At 36.2% G+C, this 27,255-nt stretch overlaps 3 protein-coding genes across 11 annotated transcripts in view; 2 read left to right on the top strand and 1 right to left on the bottom strand.

Annotated features, from left to right (window-relative positions):
• The window catches only part of LOC112564008, an 8,786-nt gene extending 7,423 nt beyond the window's left edge, over window positions 1–1,363 (top strand). For all 4 annotated transcript variants that reach the window (XM_025238522.1, XM_025238519.1, XM_025238521.1 and 1 more), the window contains exon 16: window positions 224–1,363. In XM_025238522.1, the coding sequence (XP_025094307.1) occupies window positions 224–357 (134 nt within the window). In that variant the 3' untranslated portion in view covers window positions 358–1,363. The remainder of the gene's footprint in view (window positions 1–223) is intronic.
• Window positions 1,157–18,289, bottom strand: LOC112564006 (WD repeat-containing protein 6-like). Of its 4 annotated transcripts, none has more exons than XM_025238515.1 (26): window positions 18,271–18,289; window positions 17,576–17,668; window positions 17,208–17,306; window positions 16,484–16,583; window positions 15,797–15,851; window positions 15,188–15,300; window positions 14,244–14,430; window positions 13,539–13,775; window positions 12,507–12,569; window positions 12,063–12,110; window positions 11,678–11,779; window positions 11,230–11,300; window positions 10,309–10,466; window positions 9,703–9,818; window positions 8,861–9,046; window positions 8,438–8,605; window positions 7,880–7,954; window positions 7,352–7,531; window positions 7,060–7,123; window positions 6,493–6,558; window positions 5,290–6,043; window positions 4,366–5,063; window positions 4,038–4,193; window positions 3,650–3,744; window positions 2,353–2,420; window positions 1,157–1,694 (listed from the first exon to the last, which is right to left on the bottom strand). In XM_025238515.1, the coding sequence occupies exons 2-26, from the start codon at window positions 17,652–17,654 to the stop codon at window positions 1,634–1,636; spliced, it is 3,999 nt and encodes a 1,332-aa protein (XP_025094300.1). In that variant the 5' UTR covers window positions 17,655–17,668; window positions 18,271–18,289; the 3' UTR covers window positions 1,157–1,633. The 4 variants fall into 4 exon arrangements, with proteins under 4 accessions (XP_025094300.1, XP_025094301.1, XP_025094299.1 ...); XM_025238516.1 differs by lacking the exon at window positions 18,271–18,289 and adding an exon at window positions 18,239–18,257; XM_025238514.1 differs by lacking the exon at window positions 18,271–18,289 and adding an exon at window positions 18,035–18,104.
• LOC112564010 (protein glass-like) lies at window positions 18,120–27,255 on the top strand. 3 transcript variants are annotated; one of them, XM_025238525.1, is made up of 4 exons: window positions 18,120–18,166; window positions 18,817–19,677; window positions 20,437–21,170; window positions 21,306–21,445. In XM_025238525.1, the coding sequence occupies exons 2-3, from the start codon at window positions 18,888–18,890 to the stop codon at window positions 21,135–21,137; spliced, it is 1,491 nt and encodes a 496-aa protein (XP_025094310.1). In that variant the 5' UTR covers window positions 18,120–18,166; window positions 18,817–18,887; the 3' UTR covers window positions 21,138–21,170; window positions 21,306–21,445. The 3 variants fall into 3 exon arrangements, with proteins under 3 accessions (XP_025094310.1, XP_025094309.1, XP_025094311.1); XM_025238524.1 differs by lacking the exon at window positions 18,120–18,166 and adding an exon at window positions 18,305–18,427; XM_025238526.1 differs by lacking the exons at window positions 18,120–18,166; window positions 20,437–21,170 and adding an exon at window positions 18,305–18,427 and having other exon boundaries at window positions 21,306–27,255.

Genomic DNA, 27,255 nt, shown 5'->3' with positions numbered 1-27,255 from the left:
GTTTATTGTATTAAGTTCAGAAGTAATTAGCATAGATCATGAAGCAGAAAGCTGTTAATTTGTGTGTGGCAAACAGCTACAGGATTTTCATGCTGGATGGTATTGTCTGCTTCTAGCATGGAGATCATGCTGAATTCAAGCTATACATTTTATGTTCACTTGTTTTTATGTAACTGTATTGAGGTCACCAGACTAACAATCAAATCATTTTGTTTTGTGACAGGAGCACTAGGTGGACTAGCGTTTGCCATGGTCGTGGTGGGAGGAGCTTTTGGTACAGTTGGAGGGTATTTCTTGTTTGGCCGACGAGGCCCACAGAGCGGAATAGTCACTTTTCAAGAAATGATGAAACAATGATCTTATCTCTTGTACTTGTCAAGTTCCATTACCTCACCCTTTTGAAATGCTCATGATGTACTACAGAATAAGTAAATTAAGTTCTCTAAGTGGAAGGTACAACAGTTTGTTCTTAATTAAAATTAAATGTGTTTGAATGCAAAGTATCATGTAAAATTCATTTGATCGCAAGAATTCATTGACATTTGTAAAGCTATAGGGATCTCTGTAAAATAATATTTTCTCTGTTTCCCACATTATTATAAATACGCATAAGGGAATTAGCATCATGTTCTTAGAGTAAAGCTGTAAATAATGCATGTTTTATTTCTACTTTTACTAAATAAGATATCTCAAGCAGTGCTCTACACTTCTGGTCCATCACCTCACCTCCTCCCTTGTTTGTTCAGCAGTGAAAAGGTCTATTCATCAATGTTAAAACAAAATATCTTGGCAGAATCAACCAAAGATAGCATAAAAGTGTGCGCAGAAAGATTCACAGATAAACTGCTAAGAACAAAAATTATTTATTCCTTTACACTGAAGGCTGTTTATGTTGATTGAAGTGGCTGCTAGGTTTACCAAGTAAAACATAAGAAAGCTTTTTAACCTAGTAAGCTTTTTTGCTTGTGGTCACTATGCCTCATGCAAATTTGAACTAGAAACATGTGTAAAACTATCTGATTGACTAGAAATTTTGCATGCTCATGTTTCTTAATTAAGAGAAAAATAATAGAACTGAACAGGCTAAAATTAACCTTAAGATTTTTGTTTAAATATACTGTTATTATGAAATATTGTACAAGAAACTGTGTAAGACTCAGTGCTGCACACCCTTTAATACAATAGTACACATGATGATCTTCAACAACACACTAAAAACCACCGACGGTAAATAAGCATTACCACTGTTGCATTATTATGGGATTGCACAGCAACCAGTCTTAGTTTAAACTATGTGTCCCTACCTTTACACTGTTAAGTTACAGAATATTTCATCACTGTTTCAGTTTCTTATACAGGTGTCTTATAACAGATCACAATAAAAACAGATTCCTTAACATTCACAAGTACTTGTATTCCATCTCTGAAATGAATGCTTCTGATGAGACAGCTAAATCAGATCTTTAAAATGAATCTTTAAACATCGCATCAGTTCTAAATGATTAAAATCTTCAGTTAAAAGCTTTGTTTGGGGTTAAAAGAGGGTGGCATGGGAGATGAAGCAGCTAACAGATTTCTGTCCTCTGTTGGATGAAAAAGGGCCGGGGTATAGACGTTTTGTATCATTAGCTTATCACAGCTGTAGAGTTAGAAGAGCAATGCCTTCTCCACACACTCCCACATGGACAATGTTCCTGCAATGCATAATGACAAAAGTCTGTACTTGCTTTTCTATTTAAGCACAGACATATCATTTTCATAAACACAGCAACAACTTATTTTTATTAGGTTGATTTTTAAGGTGAAATCTACGAATGTACCAAACTACTCAATGAAGTATTTTGAGACTGAAAATCTTGTTAATTAAAATACCAACATATGAAAAATGTTATAATATAATAATGTAATAATAATTATAATATAAAAAAGCACTCAAGATGAGCATTATGTGTAGAAAATATTTTCAAATTACTGGTTTAGTTCATTATAAGCTAATAGTCGCAAGTTCTGAAGCAGTCTAACATCATGCCACAAAACATTATCTCCAAGACGATGAGAATCCTGGATTCTGAGTTCAGAATGGCTCTGATATACACAGTTTCTAAATGGATCTAGCACCTATTCCATGTAATTGCTGCAGTATGTCAGCATCAATACTAAGCTTCTTGCATCACAAAAAAAAATTCCTTATATCAATGCATATGCACAATTTATTCCATGCACATATTCCATCACATATGACTGACATGAGTGTCACAAACTTCAAGCATTAAAAGAACTGTTTTGTAAGACACATCCTTAGTTCTGACTCAGCTTAAGTACAACCACAAAGTGCACAAGAAAATTTCTCACCCGTGCTGCCACACATCAATGTTGGACAGGTCAGCAATATCAACAAACTGACTGTCTTTCATGGCAATCTGAAACACCATGTCCATATGAATAAAGACAAATGTCACAGAATCTGCACTAAATGTGCGCTGCAATGATTGCTTGATTACTATGATTTTGTTTCAAAAAAGGTTTCCATAAGGATTATGAAGCAACAGACTGAGAGAAGATATAACACTTTTGGTAGTAAAACTTCTTTCTGTGAATGACATGACTGTATGAAGATATCACCCTCTAGTTACCGTAATTCCAGCTGTCCACTTCTGATTGATCAGTGATGAACAAAGAGAACACAAAATCCACCAACTCACATTCCACCACCATTCCATCCTGCCTGGCTAGTGAGTACACCTCTCTAGTTATCTTGCTGAAACTAAGAAAGGGACCTACAAAGGGGAGGCAGGAGGAAACTAGTTGTCATGGTACTTAATTAAGTACTCAAAGAAAGGAATTTACTATCGAAAATGGTGTTTCTTCTTTGCATTCTACCATTTTGCATGATCATATGGAGAATAAATAACAGATGGAGGGAATGGTTGCATACACACAAGTAACAAAAACAAAATAAGATGTACCTCAATTCCAGCCAGGCTGAAGAATAGGACATGCTGAGACATAAGCGAGTCCAGAGAATAAGAACAAACTGCAAGGACTCTCACACAGAACTTGGTGAATGTAGAGTTGGACTGCCAACCTACAGCCTGAATGTCTTTAAGGGCTACATTTCTATGAAAGGCTATGCTAGTAGCTACAGCTTAAAACCTTACATGCTCAACCAGAGAATCTGCATATAAAAGTAGGTCAGTGTATGCTGTCCTCATGACAATTTTTATCCAGCAGAAATTGTCTGTGCTGTAATGTCAGCCTTGCATTCCTGCAAGCTTATGAAGATATGAACAGATATGATCGATGCCTTCTGCGACAGGCCAAACTAATAAGGTAAATGTGTAAAACGCCGAGCGTGTCTTAGACATGGAAGGCACTGGCACATCAAAATAGTCCAAGTGTAGGGATTGGAGTGTGTATAATGTGATGGGTAGCAGCTGAGTGTGTATGTTGTGGAAGCACTGATCGCAAAGGAACAAGAAGGCACTTCATCAACTGGTTAACGTTTGAAGCACCAGGTCCCTCATCGAGCTTTAGCGATTCATTGGTCATCCCTGACCAATTAAGAATGGAACAGAGGAAGCCAGAGGGTGATTTTTCCATTTGGTCACATTATCAGTAGAATACAAAGAAGAAACAGTTTTTTATTTACCTTTAAAATATTTTCCTTTTCAGTCAAATGCCAGAGACTGACACGCTGGTCTAAAGAAGCTGTTAACACAAGTCTCTCTGACAAAATCCAGACACCTGGGTAAGAAAATGGTGACAAAACAATCAGAATATTATGGACAGATGACAACATAACAACAAATTAGAAACTGTATGTGTAATGCGTTGAATTTTGTCATTACATTTGGGTGCAATTATATGGGCAATGACATAGTTCAAGTGTCACAAGGGCAAAAGGTGAGTTAAGCAGCTTTGCAAGAAAAGTAATGTTTGGAGAAATCAGTTTTTTGGTGAGAGGAAATGTTGACAAAAATAGGCTTGATTGTATGCACTTACAGATACATATGCTGTTACACAAATAGTTACACAACCTGTGATCTGACCAGCATGGGCATCACTCCTAGCAACTGTAGATTCCACCTGGAACAGCTGGTGTTCCATGTCAGAAGTGCAGGGTGTCTCAAATCTCAGATAATGGACCGTCAGTGAATTGTCATCTCCTCCACTTGCAAGGAGAACTTGTCGCTCTGAGCAGCATCATTTACATTTCAATTATGTGGCCAGCAGAAGTGTCATTGAAGAGATGGGAAAGAAGGAGACAAAGTCAGTGATATAATGACATGGGAAAGAAAACATTTTAATCAAGCAGCATCAAAATTGCTGGGTTACATGTAACTTTATAGCATCCCTAAACTTTACCTCCAAAAGATTTCATGTGAAGACTGTTGATTCCAGACTGGTGACTTTTGACTTCTTTATTTGGGATCCATTCACAAGCAGAATTTACTAGGAGGAACCCTTGAAGTGAGGTTTGCTGACTTTCAGTCAAGTCTTGAGCCTTGGTCTTGCTCAAATCATTTGCATTCTCTTCAGTTACCAACCCACCACTAGACAACTCTTCTTCATTCTCCTCCTCTTCAGCATCCTCAGAATCATATTTGGCTGTGTCTGTACTATCAGCAAAGTTACGATAGAAGAAAGTCTGATTATTTATATTACTTCCCTCAGAAATGTTGCTCCTTAACTTTCTTTGATCAGAGTCTGTCTGACAGCCAGTCTCTTTGTCCGTGGCTGTCTGAATTTTGTGATTGCTGCAACCATGACCTGCATAACTTTCTCTGTTCTTGCTTTCTTGGCAAGTATGGCTGTCTTCATCATCACTGCTATCTTCAGAGATAGTTTCTGGCTCCTGGAAGAAATGTTGCAGGAGCCAGACACACACCGGCTGCAGGTCCCATAATGCTATCTTTCCATCTGTGGCAGCGGACAGTAAAACAGGTCTGCTGTAGTTATCATCAGGAAGTAAATGCATGTAAACTTTGAGAAGACAGCCACTGTGGTATGAGGACTGACAGAGAAGAAAGAAAAGACAACTCTTTTCTTCAAACAGGAACAACCTGCAAAATACATATTGACAGTCAGATGTTAGTAAAACATGCATACTTCTGTATTTGCACACATTCACATGCAGGTGCACAACCCCTTGGCCTTCATCATCATCATCTGTCACATGATCCAAGATTTTTACTAATCCCATTGACTTTTTCTCGGATGTGGCTGTATTTTCCACATCCCCCTTCCCCAAGTAAGATTACTTAATACCAGATAATAAGTAAAACTGACCTAAGAACACCATCAGAGCCTGCAGCAGCCAGCAGGTATGTGCCAGCAGGTAATCTGGAGTCCACACTCTGTGTTGCTATTGCAGCTAGGTCCATGATGCGCGTTTCTGGGTCTAGCTTCAAGTAACGAGTCTTCCATGGCTTTGCAGATCGTTTGTGCCGTGCTTCTCCGAGGAAACAACTTCCAAGATGTTTGTAACTTGATTGCACAGAGCTCTGTACTGCAGAACTTCCAGCATGCAGTATTGGAGGAATTATTGGTTTTTGATCTTGAGTTAGTTGTGCTGAAGATCTGAACAATTTACAGTCCTGTGCACCGCTCAGTTCTCCTTGCTTTAAGTATGCCCTTGTGTTGGGTTCAAGAAGAACTCTCCAAGCTTGAATCTGAGCACGCCCACCACCAGAAAACACAATCTTTGTCTGTGAATGAAGCCATTCTTTAGTATTTTCTTGATTTGCTGTACAGCTCCTATCTTCTCCCAGGGCACTTGACAATTTGTCATAAGCCTCATTCAGTGATAAAGTCCCAGTGTCTTGTGATATAGCCAAGATATCTCCACTACACTGTTCAGTCCAAGAAGTACAACCTTGATGATTTCCTTGACTCATGCATTGTTTCTGTCCATGTTTCTTAGTTGTTTTGTAGATATAAGGTACTGGATACATAGTCTCATCCACAACAGCTAAAGCTCGAACACTTGATAGATGACTATGAATGGTGTGCTGTGGCAACCAGTGCAAGCTTCCATTTTCAGCTGTTCAAAGGCTAAGAAAACTTTTTGTTACTTAAATCACTCATATTTGATGAACTTATAGTGAAATTGATTATTGTACTGGACAGCAGTGAAAATCTTTTTATGTAGCAATCTTCACAGTAGATAAAAGGGCTTATGACCTTGACCAAAAAATCCTCTGCTGAAAGTATATTTTAATAAGGAGGCAGTCAATAGATGGTGATAATCTTGGTAAACAGTAGGCAAAAGGCAGTTAAATAAACAAGTATAACATAAAACCATGAGTCAAAAAGTAAAACTAAGACTGTAACACTACCTGTCATATTCAGCGCCTTTTGTTCACGAACACGGTAACAAAGAAGTTTTGTTTGTTCACTGCTGTAGCACTAATGGCTGCATTTTTAAAAATTTCAACCAAACCCCTAGAAAATTATTTCTTATCATTCCGACCAAAGGCGACCAAAGGATACCCCAAAGTGTTCCAATGCTGACTGTTGTATCTTCACTTGCCATACATACCACATGAACTGGTCTACCTAAGAAAACAAAAAAATTAACAATGAAAAAATCCTATTTTTATTTGTTACAAATATGAGAGGAAAAGGAAGGAAACAGGGAAAAAACAGAATTAATTTTAAAAATCCAGTAATATTGATAATGCTGGTAATAGTATAATGAAGCTAGATGTTTACTGATAAATAATGTAACATTTATGATAATAATAGCCAAAACGATGATGCAAAGCTGTGACCCTTCCAGCAGGCATTACAAATGACTGGATCATTTGGACAACTTTTAGGTATGGCAATATACCATGCAGTTTGTGCAAAAGTACAGTGTTCAAGCAACACACTGATAAGAGATAACAATAACTAATTAAAATAAAAGGGAATTTTTTCAAATGCAACATTTCTAAGAAGAATTTGTCTTTATCTTTTTTTTGCAGTAAATCTAAGGATAAAATAACAAAGTAAGAAAGAGTTGTTTGCAGATATTTAAGACTAAAAGAAGTTACAGTAAAAGTATAAGGGCCTAACCTGGAAAGCATTCACGTGTATACAAGTGCTTCATGGCCCACACTTTTTGTCCATGCAGGGAAGGCTACAACAAGAAAAATAAAAAACCTACACCAGGAAATTTCAGATTGCAGCTGTAGATACAAAACTACTCAATATCCTCAAAATTGTAATCAGCATTAGATGAGATATAATGTGAACAGCTCGTAAAAGTATATGGACATTTAAAATAATTCTGCTACAATAAAATGCATCATACCTTGATGATGACCTGTCATAACAGTGTTACTGTAATGATGAAACAGCAATATACCTTGATGATCACCTGTCTGTTTTTCTGATTAGAGGTAACCAGGGTAACCTGCTGTGCTTTGAGGAAAAGGAAATGGCAGATGCAACCTTGATACACACAGTCCCATGCACGATGACCACCACCACATTCTACTTCTAACAGTTGCTCTCCCTTGGTTACACTCCACACTATGAACTTGGACTGATGATCAAACAAAATAAGTTACTATTCTCCTTTATTTTAAAAATATGAACCTCTTTGAAAACTTTACAAAAAATTGCATTTTACTGAAAGGTTTCATTAAAAGATTTTCTTTCAATAAAACTTCTAAATCTTGTTTAAAAAATGTAGCAGTTAAATCTTTAACAATACTTTTTTAAATATTCAAGACCAACCATATGCCACTTATACAAAAATACCCTCTTGTTCCTACCTAAAGTTGACAGGATTTTACCCTAATAGTTCAATTGTCTTAGCTAGTCTGTTGACATTTTATGTTTCAAGCTTAACCATGAGTTTCAAGTTTTCACTCTGTATGCTGAAACTCACTGAGTAAAATCCCATGACTTGAAATTCGTTTTCCTGAAAGACCAGTCTGTCAATCCAGTCAAACCCCTTGAATACCTGTCAAAAACATCACAACTACTAAAACAGTCTTTAGAAGCATAGAGAAATGTGTCTTTATATCTTTTCTCATATTTTCTAGCAACCTCAGTAGAATCTCTGACAAAGCAAGTTTCTGCATATTATTCTACATGCTTATCATTGTTATTACTGCTACTATGGTACTGCTTACTGATTATAACAACTGTGCAAGATCATTTAAAAATGTGTTCTATCACATTTGCAACTTGTAAATCGAAACACATCCAAGCATGACACCTTGGTGTGAAACTAATTATCATTCTGTGTACTCTTATGCTAAATTCAATAATAGAAGGACTCAGTAACTTTTACAACAAACTATATAGACAGACATGGAAATTTGTTTTGGTAGTGCAGATGTACATGAATTATACCTTATAGATCAGATTTAAAAGTCTGTCATAACTCACACAATTTTTTAATGTCTCATGAATGAATAAGCCAACAAAATTAAACTATTACCCTAGAGGTATTGAGTAGCTCAAGGTCACCCTTCTTTATGGTCCATTGTCTGTATTGCCCATCTCTGCCTGCAGTAAAGATGGTGCTGTCATGGTAACAGATGCATGTGACCCCAGCACTGCCATGAATTTTTTTGAAGATTTGTGTAGGCCTGCACATGTGTGTCTCCTGGAATAATGCCAAAAATATCACATATAGTGCAAGCAGATGTTTATAAAATCACACTGGTTATACACTTTCTGTGCACTAATAATGAGAAATAATATCAGCAACATTTTGCATTTTCTGCTAATAATTCATTACACATAACAAAAATATATTGATATCCACTACAAACCAAAATAAAAATATAACTTATTAAACTAGTTTGCAAATTATAAAAACAACTGTTTTAACAAGCAACAATAAATTTTGAGAACTCACATCTGCTGATAATGAGAGACCATACTTGTATATGGAGCCACATCTATCACCACAGACCAGCAAAGAAGACAAAAGGCAGCCTGCAGTAACCCAGCGATGCTGGCTCTCTGGTAGCTCTAGCTGTGTCATTGGCTCCAGACTGATAGCCTTGTTTTCTTCCACATCAAGATCAACTCTTGTCATAACCTAAAATTTAGCAATTAGCCGGAATGTTTTTAATGGAATGCCAATGACACAATATAGGCTTGTACCTCCAATAAACGATGGGAATCTTAAACTATATTTTTTTAACTACTGAAGCAAGAATATATTTGATCACACATTTACACAAACACTAAAAGATGTCCAAAATACTCATCAGGCATATACATGACAATGCACATATTCACTTATTTGTGAAACTATTTGTATAAACCAAGATGGAGGTGATGATGATCATGATGATAATAATAATATAAAACCTGTAATTTATAGAATGCAGAATCATGCCCATATAAGAGTGTGCAATCAGCGCTTGAACACGCAGAACATGGACAGTACATGAGGGAATGGAAATATGGGCAACAATGAGAACCAAGTCCTAAAGACAGTGAAGGCATAGAGACAGTAGGAAGGTCAGGGTAACAACAAGCAGTTAGGTAAAAAAGTAATCTACAGAGGGATATTGGCAGACTATCAAGAGATCTAAAAGAAGAGAAAGAATGGGTTAGTAACATCAAGTGGATTGTTTTAGGAGAAATACTTGAGATAGGAAATTAAAAAAAGAAGAAAGCTTTAATACTAGATCTGCCATTTAATGTAAATCTACAATTTCAAGATTTTAAACATTAGAAATAACTTACACAGTGACCATGGAGTCCTGTTGTGACAAAATGACGCTCATCCACCCAAGTCAAACCACAAACCTTTCCCTTATGTGGCTGGATCATGCCTTGGAGCAAAATGCTCAGACCTGCAGCTACATGGTAAAAAACATCCAACCTATATAAGTCTTTTCAAAATTTTCACAAAGTTCTGTTGGATAGATTGAGTTACTTGGACATAATGAAAAAGATCCGTTATGAAAATTCATTTTTCAAGTACCATCATTGATACCAAGCAACATTCTAAAACTGACAAATTTCAAATGTCTGCAGTAATGAATTTTTATAGATTTTGTACAAAAAGATGCCTTTTACCCCTGCAGTCACCTATTCTGAAACTATTTGTAATCTATTGTGATTCCACTACCTTAATACATCACTGTGTGACAGAAATTTAAAACTCAAATTATCTGTCTTAGGATGTTTGATGGGAGATGTATCATACCACGTTGTCTTAATTTCCATCACTCCATGGTAATTTCAGACATGGTTTAGGTTGCCTTTTTTGGAATCTGTGTAATACAGTTTTATGTGCTCTTGCATGAAAACAATAAAACTCCGAGTGTTGCAAAGAAACAAACTTGCCTTCATGTCTTTTGAAAACTGCGACAAGACCAGTTACATTACCAATGGCAAGGAAAGTTCTAGATGGAGAAAAAGCTAAAGTGACATATGATGAGAAATCTGTATCATGCCAAAGCTTTTTCCAGGAACCATCACTAATATTGTGAGCCAGCAATATCCTGAAATTGATAAAAATTCAGTTCAGAAGATTGCAGTGATGACTGTGTCAAAGATGGTGTATCAAAAGAACCATTCTCTGAATTAGAACCCCTTTTCCTGCAGACTTCTGACAAGTAAAAATCAGTTTCATGCCACTACTTCTAACACAAGGCACATCAAAGGCATTTTTATCAGATCAATACTTATTCAGATTTCTATAGTCAGAAAATACAAGTAAAGGATGTCTATCAAATGATTGGCCTAAGTACTAACAAGAATTCTTGCAGGATAAAAATAAAGATACAGCTTATCATCATAGTCTGTCTCTGTAGCTTATGTAGGTAGTCTAATAAATAAAGCAGAGCGTGGGTGTGTATGAGTATTGTTGTGTTGCTGTTTGAGTATGGATCATTTCAGATTACTTACATGCCATTTTCTCCATACCCCACCAGATCTGGCAGAAATATTTGCACCAATTTGGGGAATGTATTAGCTTATGTTTTATATTTTTAGATTTGTTTGGAATGCCAGAGGGTGGCCAATATCAATATCAAGAAATTCTCAAGAGAATTCAAACTTAGACTGGCACAGTAAAATAGTAGTAGCTATTGATATTCATTTTAAATCATTCCATTAGTCACCTTCGAAAAACGTTTCATAGCACACAAGAGGACTCTCTCAATGATGTTGTTATCAACACAGACTCCACATCTAAGATCCACACAAAAGAATGTATATCTATGCATATAGAGGAGTGTGTATAATACAAAAAATATATCCTACCCTTGATTTGTAGCAAGCACCACAGTGTCAAAGTTCCATAATGTCAGTGTCCTAATAAAGTCCTCTGATATCTGTAGAAGTATTAAAAGATTAGTCACCACAGTAAAATCAAAGTCTATCACCCAAGTCTAAGAGGATCACTTAAATGATACTTTAGCAGTCTATGACCATCCACCTAGTTTCCATGACATTAACTTCACTCTGCACACAATGATAGTACTTCATTGATATTTGTGGAAATTTAAGAATAATAATATTATTTTTAGGGCAGTTTTCCCCAACCTTGTATTGGAAAGCAGAATCCATACTTGGGCACATATCTCCAAATGGAAAAGGGGTTTCACCCAGTTCAAACAGCTCTAATATGGTGATGCCACTACTACGTGCTGTTGATGCTGGATTGACCATAATATTTATCTTCCAAAATGAGATACAGAACAGTGCTCACCTTGATATCATCAGGGATAGGAAGCACGACATGCGAAAGTTCAACAGCAGCTGCATCTTTCAGGTGCCACTGGCGTAAACTTGCATCTCCTCCACCTGTTACCTGCAATACAAAGAACAAAACAGCACTGTAAATCTTCTGATGTTTCCATTTTATTGTTGCTGTTGTATGCAAGCCGTAATTTAGAGCAAAAAGTTAAGAAACCATTTTAGTTTGCTCATTCTCTCAAACAGCTCTCTTTCATTATTTTAGAAAACAAAAAACTAAGCATCATGCATTATGTTAGCAATATCTATCCATTTTCTTCAATTTTTCTCACTCACATATCGTTATGCAACTTGCAGCCTTTCTTAGACAGCGACAGAACAAAAGAAATCTGACTTACCACAAACGATTCATCTTCACTAGCTGCTACACTCCATATACTGCGACCCTTCATTTAAGAAAATTCTAGAGATATTTAATATTAAAACTTGTCTTCTTTTTGTCATAAGTAAAAGGAGCATATCACACAAATTTTAAAGTAAAGATTTGTAAAATCATCTGTATGTTCTATTGTATTTCTGACATTCAAATGAGTGAATAGCAACAACAAAAACTACTGAACCATTATTTCTTTCTTGAAAGTAAAATTAATTTTAAAAGTATGTTCTTGAAAAGATGTGTGAAAATTGTACATGATCAAGCAATATCTACAGCTAGTTTAATGAATATACACATTTCTTTTTAAGAAGTCAAGTGGCACACACTCTATTTTTTGTAAAATAGCGATCTTTCCTACCATTGAGCACATGAAAAGAGAAATTACAATACATGTAACTGTTCTCACCTTGTGACCTCTGAACTGTTGCATGATTTCCCCACGATAGTTCCAAACTAAACAACATGCATCCTGCACATTTATGAACATTTAAGCTCTTAGTAGATGTTTATCTGTTTACCTCTATATTATTTAAAATCATGCGTGCTATAAAGAGAGATTGAAGTTTATAATCACTGTTGCAGTCATGAAAAAGTAAGGATGATCTCATAGCCTAGAGGCTGTAAGGGTAATGAACATAAGTGGTTCACAGCATCTAGGATATGGCATGCAAAAAATGAGCTCAAGCTCTCTCTGCTGTCTTTACCTTCCTTGATAAATCAGTTACCATTTTCATAGGGCAGGTTATGGGTGGACTAGAGTATTTTCAGTCACAAAGCAAGCCTAAGTAGACTTAGAACCATCGCCTTTTAACTCCTCAGTCAAATGCACAAACCACTAGGTTATAGTGCTCCATTTTGCAAACTATGTACTTAACCAATGCAAGTTTTAAATTACATTTCTGTCTTAGAACTGTTATTTCTAAAGAAAGAATAGAAACACGACATAATATTTACATATTTAACACAAACCCATCATTTAGTATTTAGTAACTCGTTATAAATCTTTATTTAGTAAATATTTATTATGTCATCCTTAGTTGTTAATGAATTGTAAATTTTCCTTCTCTTAGACAATTCAGCTTCATTTGACACAGCTGATCATACTGTTTTGCTTGAGATTGTATCTGGTATTTGCTCCACAGACTGAGTACTGCTTTTCATGCCGGGACAGTTTTTTGTTCATCATGCTTTCCAATGGTGTACATGACTAGTATCAGTTGTGCAAATTTATTATTATTATTATTCTCTTTGGTAATTTAGTATTCTGTTTGTATTACTGCAGATTACAATTAATCTCTTTATAATGTAAAAGAAACCAGAAGTAAAAGGGTGGATTAAAAAGTGTTTAACAAAAGTGAATAATAAAAATGTTCATGAAGATATCAAAATGACGGTCAGAAGGTATATTTTCATCATTTCATTTTAAAAAGATGCTCACCTCACCAACACTGATAATTTTTTCTGAGAGAAGAACAGCATCCCAGACACGTGCAGAGTGTCCATATAAGGTCAGCAATGGTTCTATGTGGACATAATTCCAGTCCAAAGAAGACAATGGAATGCATTCAGTATTCGAAGATGCAGAATGTATTTGCCACACACGAATGCTGCGGTCATCAGATACTGAGCACAGTCTCTGTAGCTTTGGTTGGTAGTTAATAGAAAAGATCACACCCTGTCAACCAAAAAAAAAAAAAAAATTAAACCAAACTGGCAAACAGCACTGGCAGGATTTAGTCACAGCATGGTAATATAACTGAATACACCTTGATTAGAGAATTTCTTTGCAATAACTGGAAGAAAACACCCGTTATGCTTTCTTTCACTCTATAGTGTGTGTTGTTTGTTTGTTTTTAACCCCGTGCCAGCAACTAAGGCTATATCACGGCAACTCTATAGTGTGTGCCTATCAGGGGTCCCATATTGCCTGCGATGTCAACATCTTTTTGGAGATCATAAAAAATAATAATGATTTACATAGCGCCTTTCCAAAGATTTACATAAATTATAGACTAAACCATGACCCCATATTCACATAAACAGGCGCACACTTCTACATAAAAAGAGTTACTTCCCTGCTATCTTATTCTAAAGGACAATAAGAACATGACAAAATACATTCCTGCATAATCACACATCTCACCTCATGTCCAGTAAGGCGACACAGTACCTGCCGAGACTGATGACGATCATCAGGTTCTACAAAAAAGCCATCAGACATTGACTGATTATGCCTATCACCAACTGACCACAGTACCACATTGTTGAAGACTGTACCTACAGCCAGGAGCAGCTCACTCCAGTTACTACCAATGAACCGAGCACAGTATCTTCATTGACAGAAGTTAAGACATCAATCAAAAACTTTTTCAGCATCACAAAGCTCACATGCTTCTAAATACTACTGGATGCAAGCTATTTACAAGTTTACAGTACAATTTCAACACTGGATTGATCCAATTCCATAAGAAAATGAAAGATTATGAAAAAACTGGACATGTGCTCCGCCAGCAGACAGCAGACCTCTCCAGAGTCGCCCTACGATGGACTCCAGACGGCCGAAGAAAACGAGGCCGCCCAAAGGAAACTTGGAGAAGAACAGTGGAAAGGGAGATGAAAGGAAAGGGCTGGACATGGGGTCACCTAGAGCGGGTTTCAGCCAATCGACATCGGTGGCGGACTCTGGTTGAGGCCTTATTCATGAAGCGGAATAGATGGATGAAAAAATTATGGCTGGCAGAGTGCAACCTTTTCTTTTAAAAAAATATCAAATCCTGAGCCAACAGGTGATACTAAGAAACTACATCAGTTTTCATAGTAAACCAGAAAAAAAATTAAGAAGACAGAAAGACAAACTCCTGAGTGGGAGTTATAAGTTTCAGTTAATAGTCCCAGGTGACAATCTAAGAAAATGTGCTGACATCAATCTGAAGTCATTAGGATTTTCAACAAGTGAGTGTTGGCTAATGTATGAAATCTCACATACAGGACAAACTTTCATTTAAGGAATACTCACTCCATTCACTAAATGAATGACCAAATATTGCTTATGAAAAATCAGTCCATCTTTATATTTTTAAAGGATACAGTAAGCAGTTTTCTGTACATGTGACTCTTTGTAAAATTTTGCTATTCCTCCAGTCCCAGTGCAGCACAATGTTATGTGCCAGAGCAAAACCTATAGTCCACCAGTCTTGCTTCTGCAATAGTCAAAATAGTCATTTTATAAAAATGTCTGATTTTACAAAGATCCACAGGAAAGTGTACTAACAGAATGGTGTGAATAAAAAGCGTAAACTAATATGTGATTATTATATAGTAAATATGAATTAATATGAATTAAGGAATTCTTCGGTGAATAATGTTCCAATAAATACACCACAGACATCAACTCTATCTCCCCACACACACACACAAAAAATATTAATCCTTGCAACTGTTGATGCTACCAATGAACCTGCATATTCAATTTCAAAATAATCATTTAAAATAAACAAAGCAGCATTCCCAACAAAATAGCTATTCTTGCCCTTTGTCTTCCCCTTATTGTGCATGCCTTCACATGTAATCATTCTCTCATCTCCATTATACTATAATTTATAGGGTAAAATACCGCTATTAGCTTTTTTTCAATAAATCATGCCTGTTGTACAATTTCTTCACTTCTGAAAACTAGAGTCTGAACAAAGAATTTACCTGAAGCCAAACTGCATCCCATAGCCAGTCTTCAAAATCTCCTTCAGATGAGCATCTAAATTGTAAATTTATAGCTGTTACAAAACAAATATAGTTACCCTGCTACTGTTAGGTGAAAAGAAGTTACTGCCATAACTGTGTTAAAACTGATGTAAAAAATGGTAACGTATGTCATATTAATATACTAATTTTTGAACTGTAGAATAGTTGAAGAAGCACATTTATTTTATACATACAACCTGCTGAGATCAACTCTTTCTCTCCACATACACATTATGAATCCTTCCAAAAGGTTTGAGCAAGTAACCCTCCTGCCTGTGCATGCATTTCTTTAACTTTCGATCACTGGCTTATTGTCTTCATGTAGAATTTGGAGGCTTATGGAATGATCAGCCACCATGGTAAAAGTGTCAAATTGTAAATCTTCTTGTCAATCATTTTAAAAACTTCTAATGACCATAAGGAGAACAATGCACTGTGTTTAAGTACATCTGTCGTAAGCGACATTTATAAGTATGATACACACCAGGCCTTATTTAAATTCAACTTGATATACCACAAGTAATGTGCTTCAGAAACACTGCATGCTTCCAGAGCATGAAGTACTTTTAAAAAAAAATTATATTTCTATTCTAGGTCTGCATATATTATACTGTATGTTTGAAAAAAGGGGGAAATGTATCATACTCATCAACCATGCATTCTGAAGACTTGGATTTTATGGCCAAAACTCTGCTCTGTTTGCCACCAAACAGACACAGATGCGTTGCACCCGCAATGAAAGGTCCTAAAACAAAATACACAGCCAACAGCTCTAAAAGAGTAGAGTTTTAAGAACAATGGATTTGTCTTTATAGACATTATATGGACATGAATTATTTGTCATTCTCACTGTAAACTGTTCTATGAAGAATTGCTATCATATCTTCTCTTGTCTTTCACGACATCTTTCCTTCCCCTCTGCCTCTCAAAATGCCCTCTAATACTCTCACTATCTCTCACATGCACACGCAGGCTCTCCTCTTTTAACCTCATAACCTTCATCCATCTTCACCGTGATACTACCCTAGCCCTAACCCTCACCCAGCTAGGTCCTTGATTCCCCATAGAGATGTACATAAATGTGCGCACACACACACACACATACACATCCTCTCTCACTACAACCTTGTCAGAAATATATTATTCAACCAAAATATTGGTATTAATGAAACTTAAATGCTTCAGCCAATAACACTGATTGGGTGGTGGGGGAGTAAAAGAATACATTTGTATTTTCTTCACTTTGTATTAAAAATAACTGAGGAATATAATTTTGACTTTTAAATTGCCTCATTATTGTTTGTTTGGGAATTGTACAGATTGCATTAGCTACCAAGACTCATGCTATTGTCAAAGTGATCTGCTTTACCTGGTCGAATACCATGGATGTTTGAGTGTGACAGGCCCTGAAAAGATAATTCTAAAAGGCCATTTTCCAAACTGTAAACTTGAATTAATTGTCCACATCCTGCAAAGAAATCACAACCTGGTCCTCATTATCCAAAAAGTGAACAGATATTTAGATTATTAAATTTTCTTTCTCAGAAATTACTAGATGTAAATCTTCTATACATACTTTAGAAAAAAAAAAACACCCAAACACAAACTTCGTTTTCCCTTAATACTTTAAAGATGCCAAATCCCTAACCAGTTCTGTTGTCATATGATGGTATCAGTTATATTGATATTATAGACATAGACATAGTTACATGACATTTTTTTAAAAATCACTCTTACCTGCCAGTAGTTTATCTCCACATATACTTAGTGCTGTAACCGGGCCAAGTGTACCACTTTGTTTTACTATTAGACCCATTGAGCTGTGGAGTACTAAAATTGTTTTTAAAAATTAAAATCTGAAGTGCTATATGTTTGCAGTCTGGATTAAGAACCTATAGATGGTGTGCTTTTCAAACAAAAACAAAAAAAAAAAAAATGCATGAAGTGCAAGAACTTTTCAATCTAATTAAATGATGCTGTGGATTGCACTACATGTTTCAGAATGTCATAGACAAACACGATCTCTCACACACACGTCCACTTCGTGTGACACACATGCTGATGTACGTTATGTTTAACTGCAACACGCTCTGCAGTGTGTACAGAATCAAGCACTGCCCACTCTGTAACATTTCAGAATCAACAATCGCTGAGTTCATAGTGACTGCTCAGGTATGCGTGCGTAAAAAAAGGCACCTGCAGTCTTCGTTTGAAAGTCTACTCCTTAGACGTATTATTATTATTGACATGTGTCTCGATGTTAACTCTTTTAACGAAAGGATAAAATTGTACAACAATAAATTAGTGGGCCACCGATCTTCAGAACATGTAAATGACGTACAAAGCTCAGCAGTCTCACTTAAACTAAGAGTGTAAAAGAAAAAAAAATGTGTTAATCACATCACTGTTATATTTTTCTTTTAAATATTAACCCTGTATTAGTGCAGTTGCATGCAATTAGTAAGAGCTCTCCTATGATGGAGGTTCGTTTTGCTGTCAATGTAAACTGCATACATAAATTGAGACTAATCTCAGAATATCTGAAATTGGGAACTGTTTTTTGGAAGTCGCAGTTTGGGAGAAACTCAGGTCTGATTTTTTTTTTAAATTAGAAAGGTATTTCGCAGATGTTGGGATATATACATCAAGCCATTGTTATTTATGAAGTAGCACCTTGATACATGATGATTGATGGTTCATTCTTCCGTATTACTTACGTAGACTTACAACTTAAAACGCTATTCTGAAAGGGTGAATGTCAATTGCTGCATGCAGTAAACATATTCATTTATATTTTACAGGGTACTAGAACAGTTTATCGGAACATGTTGATGCGAACATAGCGAGATTACTGATTAGATAGTACTAGTAGCCCAGTAGATTTATTGAATGTTAGTTGTATCAGGTATCACACAACACATTATTATTGGTTTTTAACAGGTATAGACTCGAGTAATTTTGAAATTGTACTGTTTCAGAATCAGAGAAGCTCCAATTGCGAATGATGCCAGATACACGATTAACGCAGGTCTGCATTTAAAGAAAAACGATGGATACAAACACTGCTGCAAAATTCATATCTTCTCTCACCAAATCTTTGCAGTCTTTGATCCATGGCTGCCTTGACTTTGAAAGTGACATTGAACTTGGTGGATATATCTACCTTCGAGTGGATAATGCTCAAAAAGTTGATTATGTGCTTAATGAAAAGATGCAAAAGAATGCTGTCAATTCACTAACATTTTTCAGCAACAGTTTTCATGCAGTTCCTTTAGGGTTAGCTCCAGAAACTAAATCTTATTCAGACACAACATCTGGACTTAAGGATCAGACTCAATCACCTAGTCATGATAACTTTCTTGGTCTGCACAAACAAAAAGACTTAGGAGTACCCAGGCAATCACAGAGCACATCTAGTGCCAAAATAAAACATTTCAAGACGAGCGAAATACATGATAATCATATGAATACAGATAACAATATTCAGTTATCAGGGAATTCAAAGTTAACAGACGTTTCTTCCAAAAGAGATGGAAGACAAGATTTAGTTGGCAATACTCAAGCAAACACACACACATCTTCATCAACTGAAGCACAGCCACAGCCTTTAGCTGATTTCCAGACAGCATTCCATTCTTCTGGAAATGTTGCTATGAAAATGAACCAAAATCAGGACTGCAAATCAAAGCAAAGCAGAGTATCATTACATCAACAGCATGATCAAAAGACAGGACTGTTGCCAGAATCAGGAGAAATGGAGGTGGTGTACATAAAAGCTGAAGAAGAAGATGAAGTGTTCAGCATCCCTCTGCATCCACCAGGGTCTGAAGCAGCAGCAGGTTGGTGTGTGTAATTGTACTTTCTACAAGAGTATGTTTTTGTATATGTGTTTGTGAGAGAAAGAAATCTGTTGTTCATGAAGTTAATACCGCCTTATTGCAAAATAATAATAATAGTTTGCATCAGTGAACATCAGATATGCACACCAAAGATCAAAAATGACAATGATTATCCAGAGGAGACTGCATTGATGTTTATGTGTCTTTTTCATAAGTGATGTCTACTGAAGTCTTTAATAAGTCTGAAGTCTTTAATAAAAGTTACCTTTATGATATTAAATGTAACTGCATTAACATTTTAGATTTCTTCACATTGCTACAATGCAACAAACCAATTTACTCTTGTAGCAACTGCACTCTTAGTAGTATGAAAAATACTAAAACATTCTTCAGCATCATATTGCAACCAATTAAACAATTGAAGAGGGCTACATATGCTAAAACAATTTAAAACTTGTTATTAAGCTGATATGTTTGTTTTCAGCCATTTGAATGCATATTTGTAGTGGTTAAATACATCCAAAATGTATACTTGGTGGATGATTTTTTTTTAGGATGTTCTTTATTTTTGTTTTTGTAGTGACATTGTCAGCTTGAATTGTCAAGCTGGTAAAGCTTAAATGATATGTTGATACTTTATTTGGAAACGAAGGAATGAAAATTGACATTAACCTTTTGACCCCACCCCTCCCAAAGTCGAAGTATTTGCTTTTATAAATTTTATTTCCCATAGTCACTGTTTCATTCCTTCTTTTCCAGATAACCTTACTGTGAGAGGCAAGCCTCCTTGGCTATCCATGGGATTCAGGCAACCTTACTTCTTTCCTTACACGCGCCTTGCCCGCTCTCAGAGCTGGGACAGAGGAATGGCCCAACATCCTTTAAGACCTCCTCACTCATCAGAAGAAAGCTCTCTTACATGTAAAATCTGTGGAAAAAGCTATCGGTCACGACAGGGTCTCATCTTTCATGAGCGTGTCAAACATCAAAATGTGTATAATGTACACTGTCCTGTGTGTGGCAAGGGGTTCCAGCAGACAACTCACATGTATGGTCACATGGCCACTCACACTAACGTAAAAAACTTTCAGTGTCCCACTTGCGGAACAAAATATGCACATAAAACATCACTGCAGCAACATCTTCGCTCTAGTCATGCTTGTCAGCTCATGGCTACATCACATCAAGACAAAGACCTACCAGGCCAGTCTCAGACTGCAGAATGCCTCATCAGTTCAAACAACCAAACACAAACTGCTCCCCAAGCTCTTTGTAAACCTCAGAGTCATGGACAGGCACAAAATGTGCCAGGAAACAGTGACTCTTTGATTGGAAACAAGGGAGCAGACAAGGGTCCTTCTGAAACTGTAAGTGCTAGTGACATACAGGTGCAACAAGAGGACAAAGAGGGTGAAGGGGAAACTTCAGTGTCTTCTCTGTGTGCAGACAGTTCTGAGTGAAGCAGTCATGTCTAAGCATTCATCAGCTCTGAAGTAAGGAAATGTAGCAGTGCACCAGCAGCATTTCTGTGCATTGATTGTTATTATCATTTCTGTTAATATTGGCTGTATATTGATTGAAGACATACTATGAATATCAAATTTAACTTTCATGTAATTTTCTTACAGATTCACAAAGTAAAGACAGCAGTCTCCCATTACTCGGCTCAAGCCAGCTACCATCATCAGTTCAACTGTCAGATCTCTTGCATCAACTGCCTCTTCCCAGTGGTTCACAGCAGAACAATAACAACCAGCTTGGCTGGGTGGGAAATTCGTTTCCACAACTAAACCTCCCGGAAACATTTCAGCTTCCACAGTCTTTGACAGCAAGTGAAACCTTTCAGCAGGGTCAGGTCACTCAAAGAGGAATCAAACCTCTTGTCCCAGCCTCTGTCCTTAACAAATATAGTAGGATATCTTGCCAGTTGTGTGGCTATGTGTCATTTACTGCAAAAGCCCATGCACGCCATACCACCATGAAACATTCTAAACGTGGAAGCTTTGTTTGTAATCAGTGTGGTAAAAGCTTTCACACCAACCTAGGCTTGACACAACATATGCAGAGCCATGGTGGACGTCGGTTTGAATGTGAAATTTGTGGAAAACGATTCCTTTACAAACATCATCTTCCTCGACATCAGCAGGCAGTTCATGGCAAAGTGACTTACTCTAGCCCTTCACTGCAGTATATTGCACAATGCTGATGATTTTTTCCTTTCTACCATTTCCACACACTGCGCAAACTAGCTGACACCATTGCAAATCAGGCACGACTGGAACCCTCAGGGGAAGAGGAGAGTTGGGAGACCAAAGCAGACTTGGAAAAGAACATTAGAGAGTGAGCCAAAGGACATCAGAACCACATGTGCCCAACTGAATGGGGCTGCCCAAAACCGGGTCCGCTGGCGAGGTGTTGTTGTGGCCCTACGCTCCTCGAGGAGTAACAAGGACTAAACTAACTAAACTAACCATTGCTTTAGGAAGTTGGTCATTCTTGTCCATACCGTTAGCTTAATGTGGTGTCAGCCAGTTAGGACATCTGTTATATTTTAGATTGATGTCTTTTCAATGACAGTTTTAAAAAGTCAGAGTCTGTGTAAAACTGTTTATGTACTATTGTGTTTACCAGCCATCCCACCATCACCATAACACACCATGTTCTTCATTTAAAATATACCTTGGAGGGTTTTTTTCTGTCTTAAATCAGGCAGAGTCTATGCAAAGTGTTACTCAAAACAATAAAACTGTAGTCTTTGTTCTATCTTACAAATAGTTTCAAACCACCTGATACCACAAGAGCAGTGTTCATTGTTAGCTGCATTTCAACGTCCCTCTTAAACTTTAAACTGCATTAAAATGCTTGATTTTCAGTCACATGTTAAGGGTGTTGCATTTTTCAATTTTCTGCCCATTTAAGACAAATCTCAATGCTATTTCATGGTGGGGTTAATGCATGATTATCATCTGTTGTCTAACTGCTACAGCCATAGTAAAATATACTGATCTCTCAGTCTCTGAAAGATGGATGACCCTTGTAACCCTACTCTCTAGTGTACCAAATAAAGGTGCATATTTATATGGAAGAAGTCCTTTGTAACATTTTTCCTTTTTGCCATGGCTATTTCTAGGCAAATACTGTACTCATCACTGTATGCCCTTTTCCTATCGTCGTTATTGCAAAACTCAAAAGTTGAAAGAAATGTTTAAGTACAAATAATGTCAGAAATAATTGTTTAGGACATGTTCCATTATGCTGCTTTCATCTGTTTTCACTCATGCTCTTTGTGGTGATTCCTCTGTTAATCTACTGAAAATTTTCTGAACAGAAATCCCAGTTGTAACTGCTGATGTGCAAATGATTCATGCATGGGGTTGTGTGAATGGGCTGTTAGTAAGATAATGGTCAGTAGTCATTAGTGCATAGTTTGTGTCATGTAGGATAAATATCCATGCTTTGTAAATAGGTGATTGTGCATGCTTACACATGTGTGTGTGTACGCCCATATGCAGTCATGCACCTTGTAATATCATTTTGGTCAATTATGGACCGCATATATATGACAAAGGCCCCATAAGATTTTAATTGAGCTGAAAATTCCTATTGCCTTGAAACATCATAGACTTTGTAATGTCAAAAAGCACAAGACATTACTTACATATTTGTGGAGATGCTGGTGTAAACAAGATCACTATGCTGCCAGTCATGTAAAAGTATAGCTCAGACATAATGAATGATGATGATGATGCTGAACTACTGTTTTTGTAAGTATGCTATGATGTACTATGTTAAAAATACCTAACATTTCTCAGAACATATTTTCGATGTTTAGTGATGCATGAGTATATACATATAGATACATGGTGTTTACATAGCACATACTTGCACATGTGTAGGTTCATGCATATGCCTTATGATGCAAACATGCATGCTGCCTCAGGATCATAAATGTTTGTGATTGCATGCTTGCACTCACAGATACAGTAGAGAGATTGGGTGTGTGTGTACACACACACGTGTGATCCAGACATGCTCAGGCTTATATAAATATGTTTTTGTGTTCACACATATGTACAATTGTGTTTCTGTAAGAATGTGTATTCAGTGGGTATAAATATACATGTATCTGTAACACTACACTTTCAGAACTTGTACCTGATCACATTAGTACTTTAAAATTTTTTTTTTTTTTAGATGCCAAAGATATTAATTTTATTTTCATATAGAAACAAATGACAGATGTGAACAATATCTACTGAACAGCTCTGTACTATTATATCTGTCCAACGGCCAGGTGCTGCTGGTAGGTCTATGGAATGTTTGCATGAACACTATTAGGATAGATTTCCATGAAAGGGCACGTGAAAGCCTTAATGCATTCTCACAGAAAGATATGAAATAATAATAATGTAAACTTATAATTCACAACATCACAACCAAGATAGATCACTCTCTCACGTGCATTTTATTTTTACTGTTTTATCTATAAGCTAGCAACACCATGTTTTGTTAAATTTTTTCTCAGAAGTTAAAGCAATGGCCTTTTTCTCGAACCTGGATTGGGATTAGGCTGGAAAGAGCCTGCTTTTATTCCACACCCAGACAATGACATGGACACGTCATACTTTGACCGTAAGCTCTGATGGCGTTAGGAGTCACAAGGAGATTGCAAAGTCAATTTTTTTAGCATCAAGAGAAACCTTAAGAATTATGAACAATTGAACACACTTTAGAGATGTGGCATGACAGCGAACTGACGCTTCTTGTTTTCCTTTGCTCGCACTGGATCAAAAGTAATTGTCTTTAACTTGAAGGTCTTTGGTTGAAAAAGTTTTTTATGTGCTCATGTAATTCGAAGTTGAGCTGCCTCCTGTCTGGCTCTGTCAATTTGGATGCCACGTAGGCAAAATACTGGTACAACGATTCAGAAGCAAACATTCCGGCATCTGTCACCCTTGCCTCTCTGGAAACTCGATAAGAATTTAAATTTACTTCGTCTGTCCCATTTCGGGAATCCTCCAGAGTATTCGAATCTTCAGTGCTTGTTGAGACACTTTTATTCTGGGTATTTGGTCGACTTTTCTTCTCCTTGGTTTCTGAAGTGGACGTTGATGCCCTCTTCTGAGTCTCTTTGCTTTCCATGCCTTAAAAAACTGCAGCGATGTTGAATTTTGCGAGAAGAAATAGTGTCAACGACTGTTTTTAGGTGTTTGATGATCTAGTACTTTAAAATTTAGTTAATATTTAAATTATGATTGACATTATTTCAACATCTAAAAACACATAGCATCTTATCAATTTTGGCCATAGGATGTAGATAAAAGCCTAGACATTGATCTAGTTTGTAAAAATATGTCCAAACATACTATAATACATTGAATTAAAAATTAAAAATAGTATTTATAGGCAAGACACCATGGTAAGTAACAGTGTAGTTGCTGCTGGCAGCAGAAGACAACCATGCATACATTTTGCTCATGAAAAGAACTATGGAAGAAAATCCCTCAATGAACAATTTCCATTAATGTTGCATAGTTGAATTGTAATTTCTAGAATTACTATCATTTGCTACTGTCCTTCCAAAAATAAATCATTAAATGTTGCATAAGTCAGTTCTGTATACATCAGTCTAATTATACACTTTTGGAAAATACTTGAAGCTGTGACCTTTTTTCAGTATGTGCTGTTATTTATTGTAATCACCATCCATTTTCATTTTTGTTGTGCTATGTTGGATCAGGACTTAAAAAGCAGATATTCCTGTCCATTTTTTGTATGAACAACACCAATAGCTGTGCTCCCTTTTCGTGACCAGAAACATTGTATCAATCACAGATAAGCACTGCAGTGCCACTGTGGAACTGACTACTAGCAGATGATGTTCCATTTGCTTAAGTTGTTTTTCATTTTTTACCTGTTTTTAGTGATCCACACAACTGTATCTATGCATTTGAAGTGTGTGTACATGTGCATGCATGTCTTCCATAATAACTTTTTAAAAGCTAAAACACTTACAAATAAAAAAAAATAATGAAAAGATTGTGCTCCATTAGCCTCAAAATCCCTCCAAAAGTTCAGCAGTAAGTGTTAACACTTTCCCACTTAAGAATCAAGTTCCACATGGTGCTGTTTCTTTCTATCTGCTAGTAATATGCTTAATGGTGTGTTAATATGTTATACAGTTAGGAGAGGCATTTAACCATTAGAGCATGGTGAGCCACAATTGTGGCTTTGCGAGGTAATCATGGGGAAGGCAGATTTTCATTACTTTTTATTGCAAAGTTTAAGCTTTCTCCTTTCCAAAAATGTATAGTTTTCTTGGTCTAATTTTTACCTGAGAGCAGCAATAATAAAAACAAACTTCACTCACAGTCTTCAGTTATTAGCCAGTCTTTGTAATACTTATACTTTTATGTCTTGCTCAGAGGGTTAAGTAGATAATAAGTAATGTGATGTGCTACAGACATAAAGATATTTTGTTGTAGTATTTAATTTATGTTGTTGAGTGATATGTCTAAAAAATAAAGCCTGTGGAATAAAGGAATAAATAATAATAAGGGATTTATATAGCCCATGATCATGCTTATGAAGGACCATGCGCTCAGTGCTTGAGTTGAGAGAATAAAGTGATGAAGTGAAGCATAAGCCAAAAATGAAAGCAGCAGAGTATTACCTGCAATCAATTTAATTTCTTCAACTGACATGCTTCAAATTGCAAAACAGTTAAGGGAGAAATAAATCTATCGTGCACAAGCATTTGGATAGCAGAAAACTTAATCTCAGGAATCGTTTAAAACAGGTTCTTATCATTTAAAAGCTATGTTCCATTAAAATTTATCTTACTCAATCGGCAGTTACGCTTGTTTTGAAACCCATTTAAAAGAATTGCCATTACTGTGTGTGTGTGTGTGTGTGCACTATCTTTAAAAGACCAAAATTCTATGGACAAAGTAGGCTTTTTTTCTTTTTTTTTTTTTTTTTTTTAGAGTCAAGGCTACATTAAGATAAACACTTCAGGTTGTGTTAATTTGAATTTTGAGTGATGTACCTATTTCATGACAAATGTTGTGGTTTTGTATAAATGTGTTTTACATGTTTTACATGTATTTGGCTTCAAAGTAATTTTGTCACTGATCTTGCAGTTTTCTTTCATTTCCCCACTGAAAACTTTTTTTTTTCACTTCAATTTCTGTACTTTTTGACATTATGTACCTCGGAACAAAAAAAGCATGGTGCATAGAGATAATTTGGTGGTGAAATGGGCTACATCAGAAAGATCTTTACTTTGTTTTACATAACTTTGTTAGCCCTTTAATCATGTCATTGAGCACCATTTCCTTGTGCATGTGTGTGGGGGTTAAGATGGAGAAAGAGCTTTCTCAAACAAATCTTTATGTCATCTCTAACTTAGCATCAAATATTGAATTTTTCTTTGACAGTGTTTTACACTTTGGAAACTTAACAGTTTCAAAGGCAGGTTAAACATGTATAAAATAAATGTGTACAATAATCTTTATTATTGATTTATTAGTTTGGCTGCAACAATTCATGTTGTAAAAATAAAACTCTTGACAACCC

The sequence above is a fragment of the Pomacea canaliculata genome, linkage group LG5 (genome assembly GCF_003073045.1).
Source record: "Pomacea canaliculata isolate SZHN2017 linkage group LG5, ASM307304v1, whole genome shotgun sequence".
Taxonomy (NCBI): Eukaryota; Metazoa; Mollusca; class Gastropoda; order Architaenioglossa; family Ampullariidae; genus Pomacea; species Pomacea canaliculata.
This window is presented reverse-complemented; position numbering and strand designations above follow the sequence as displayed.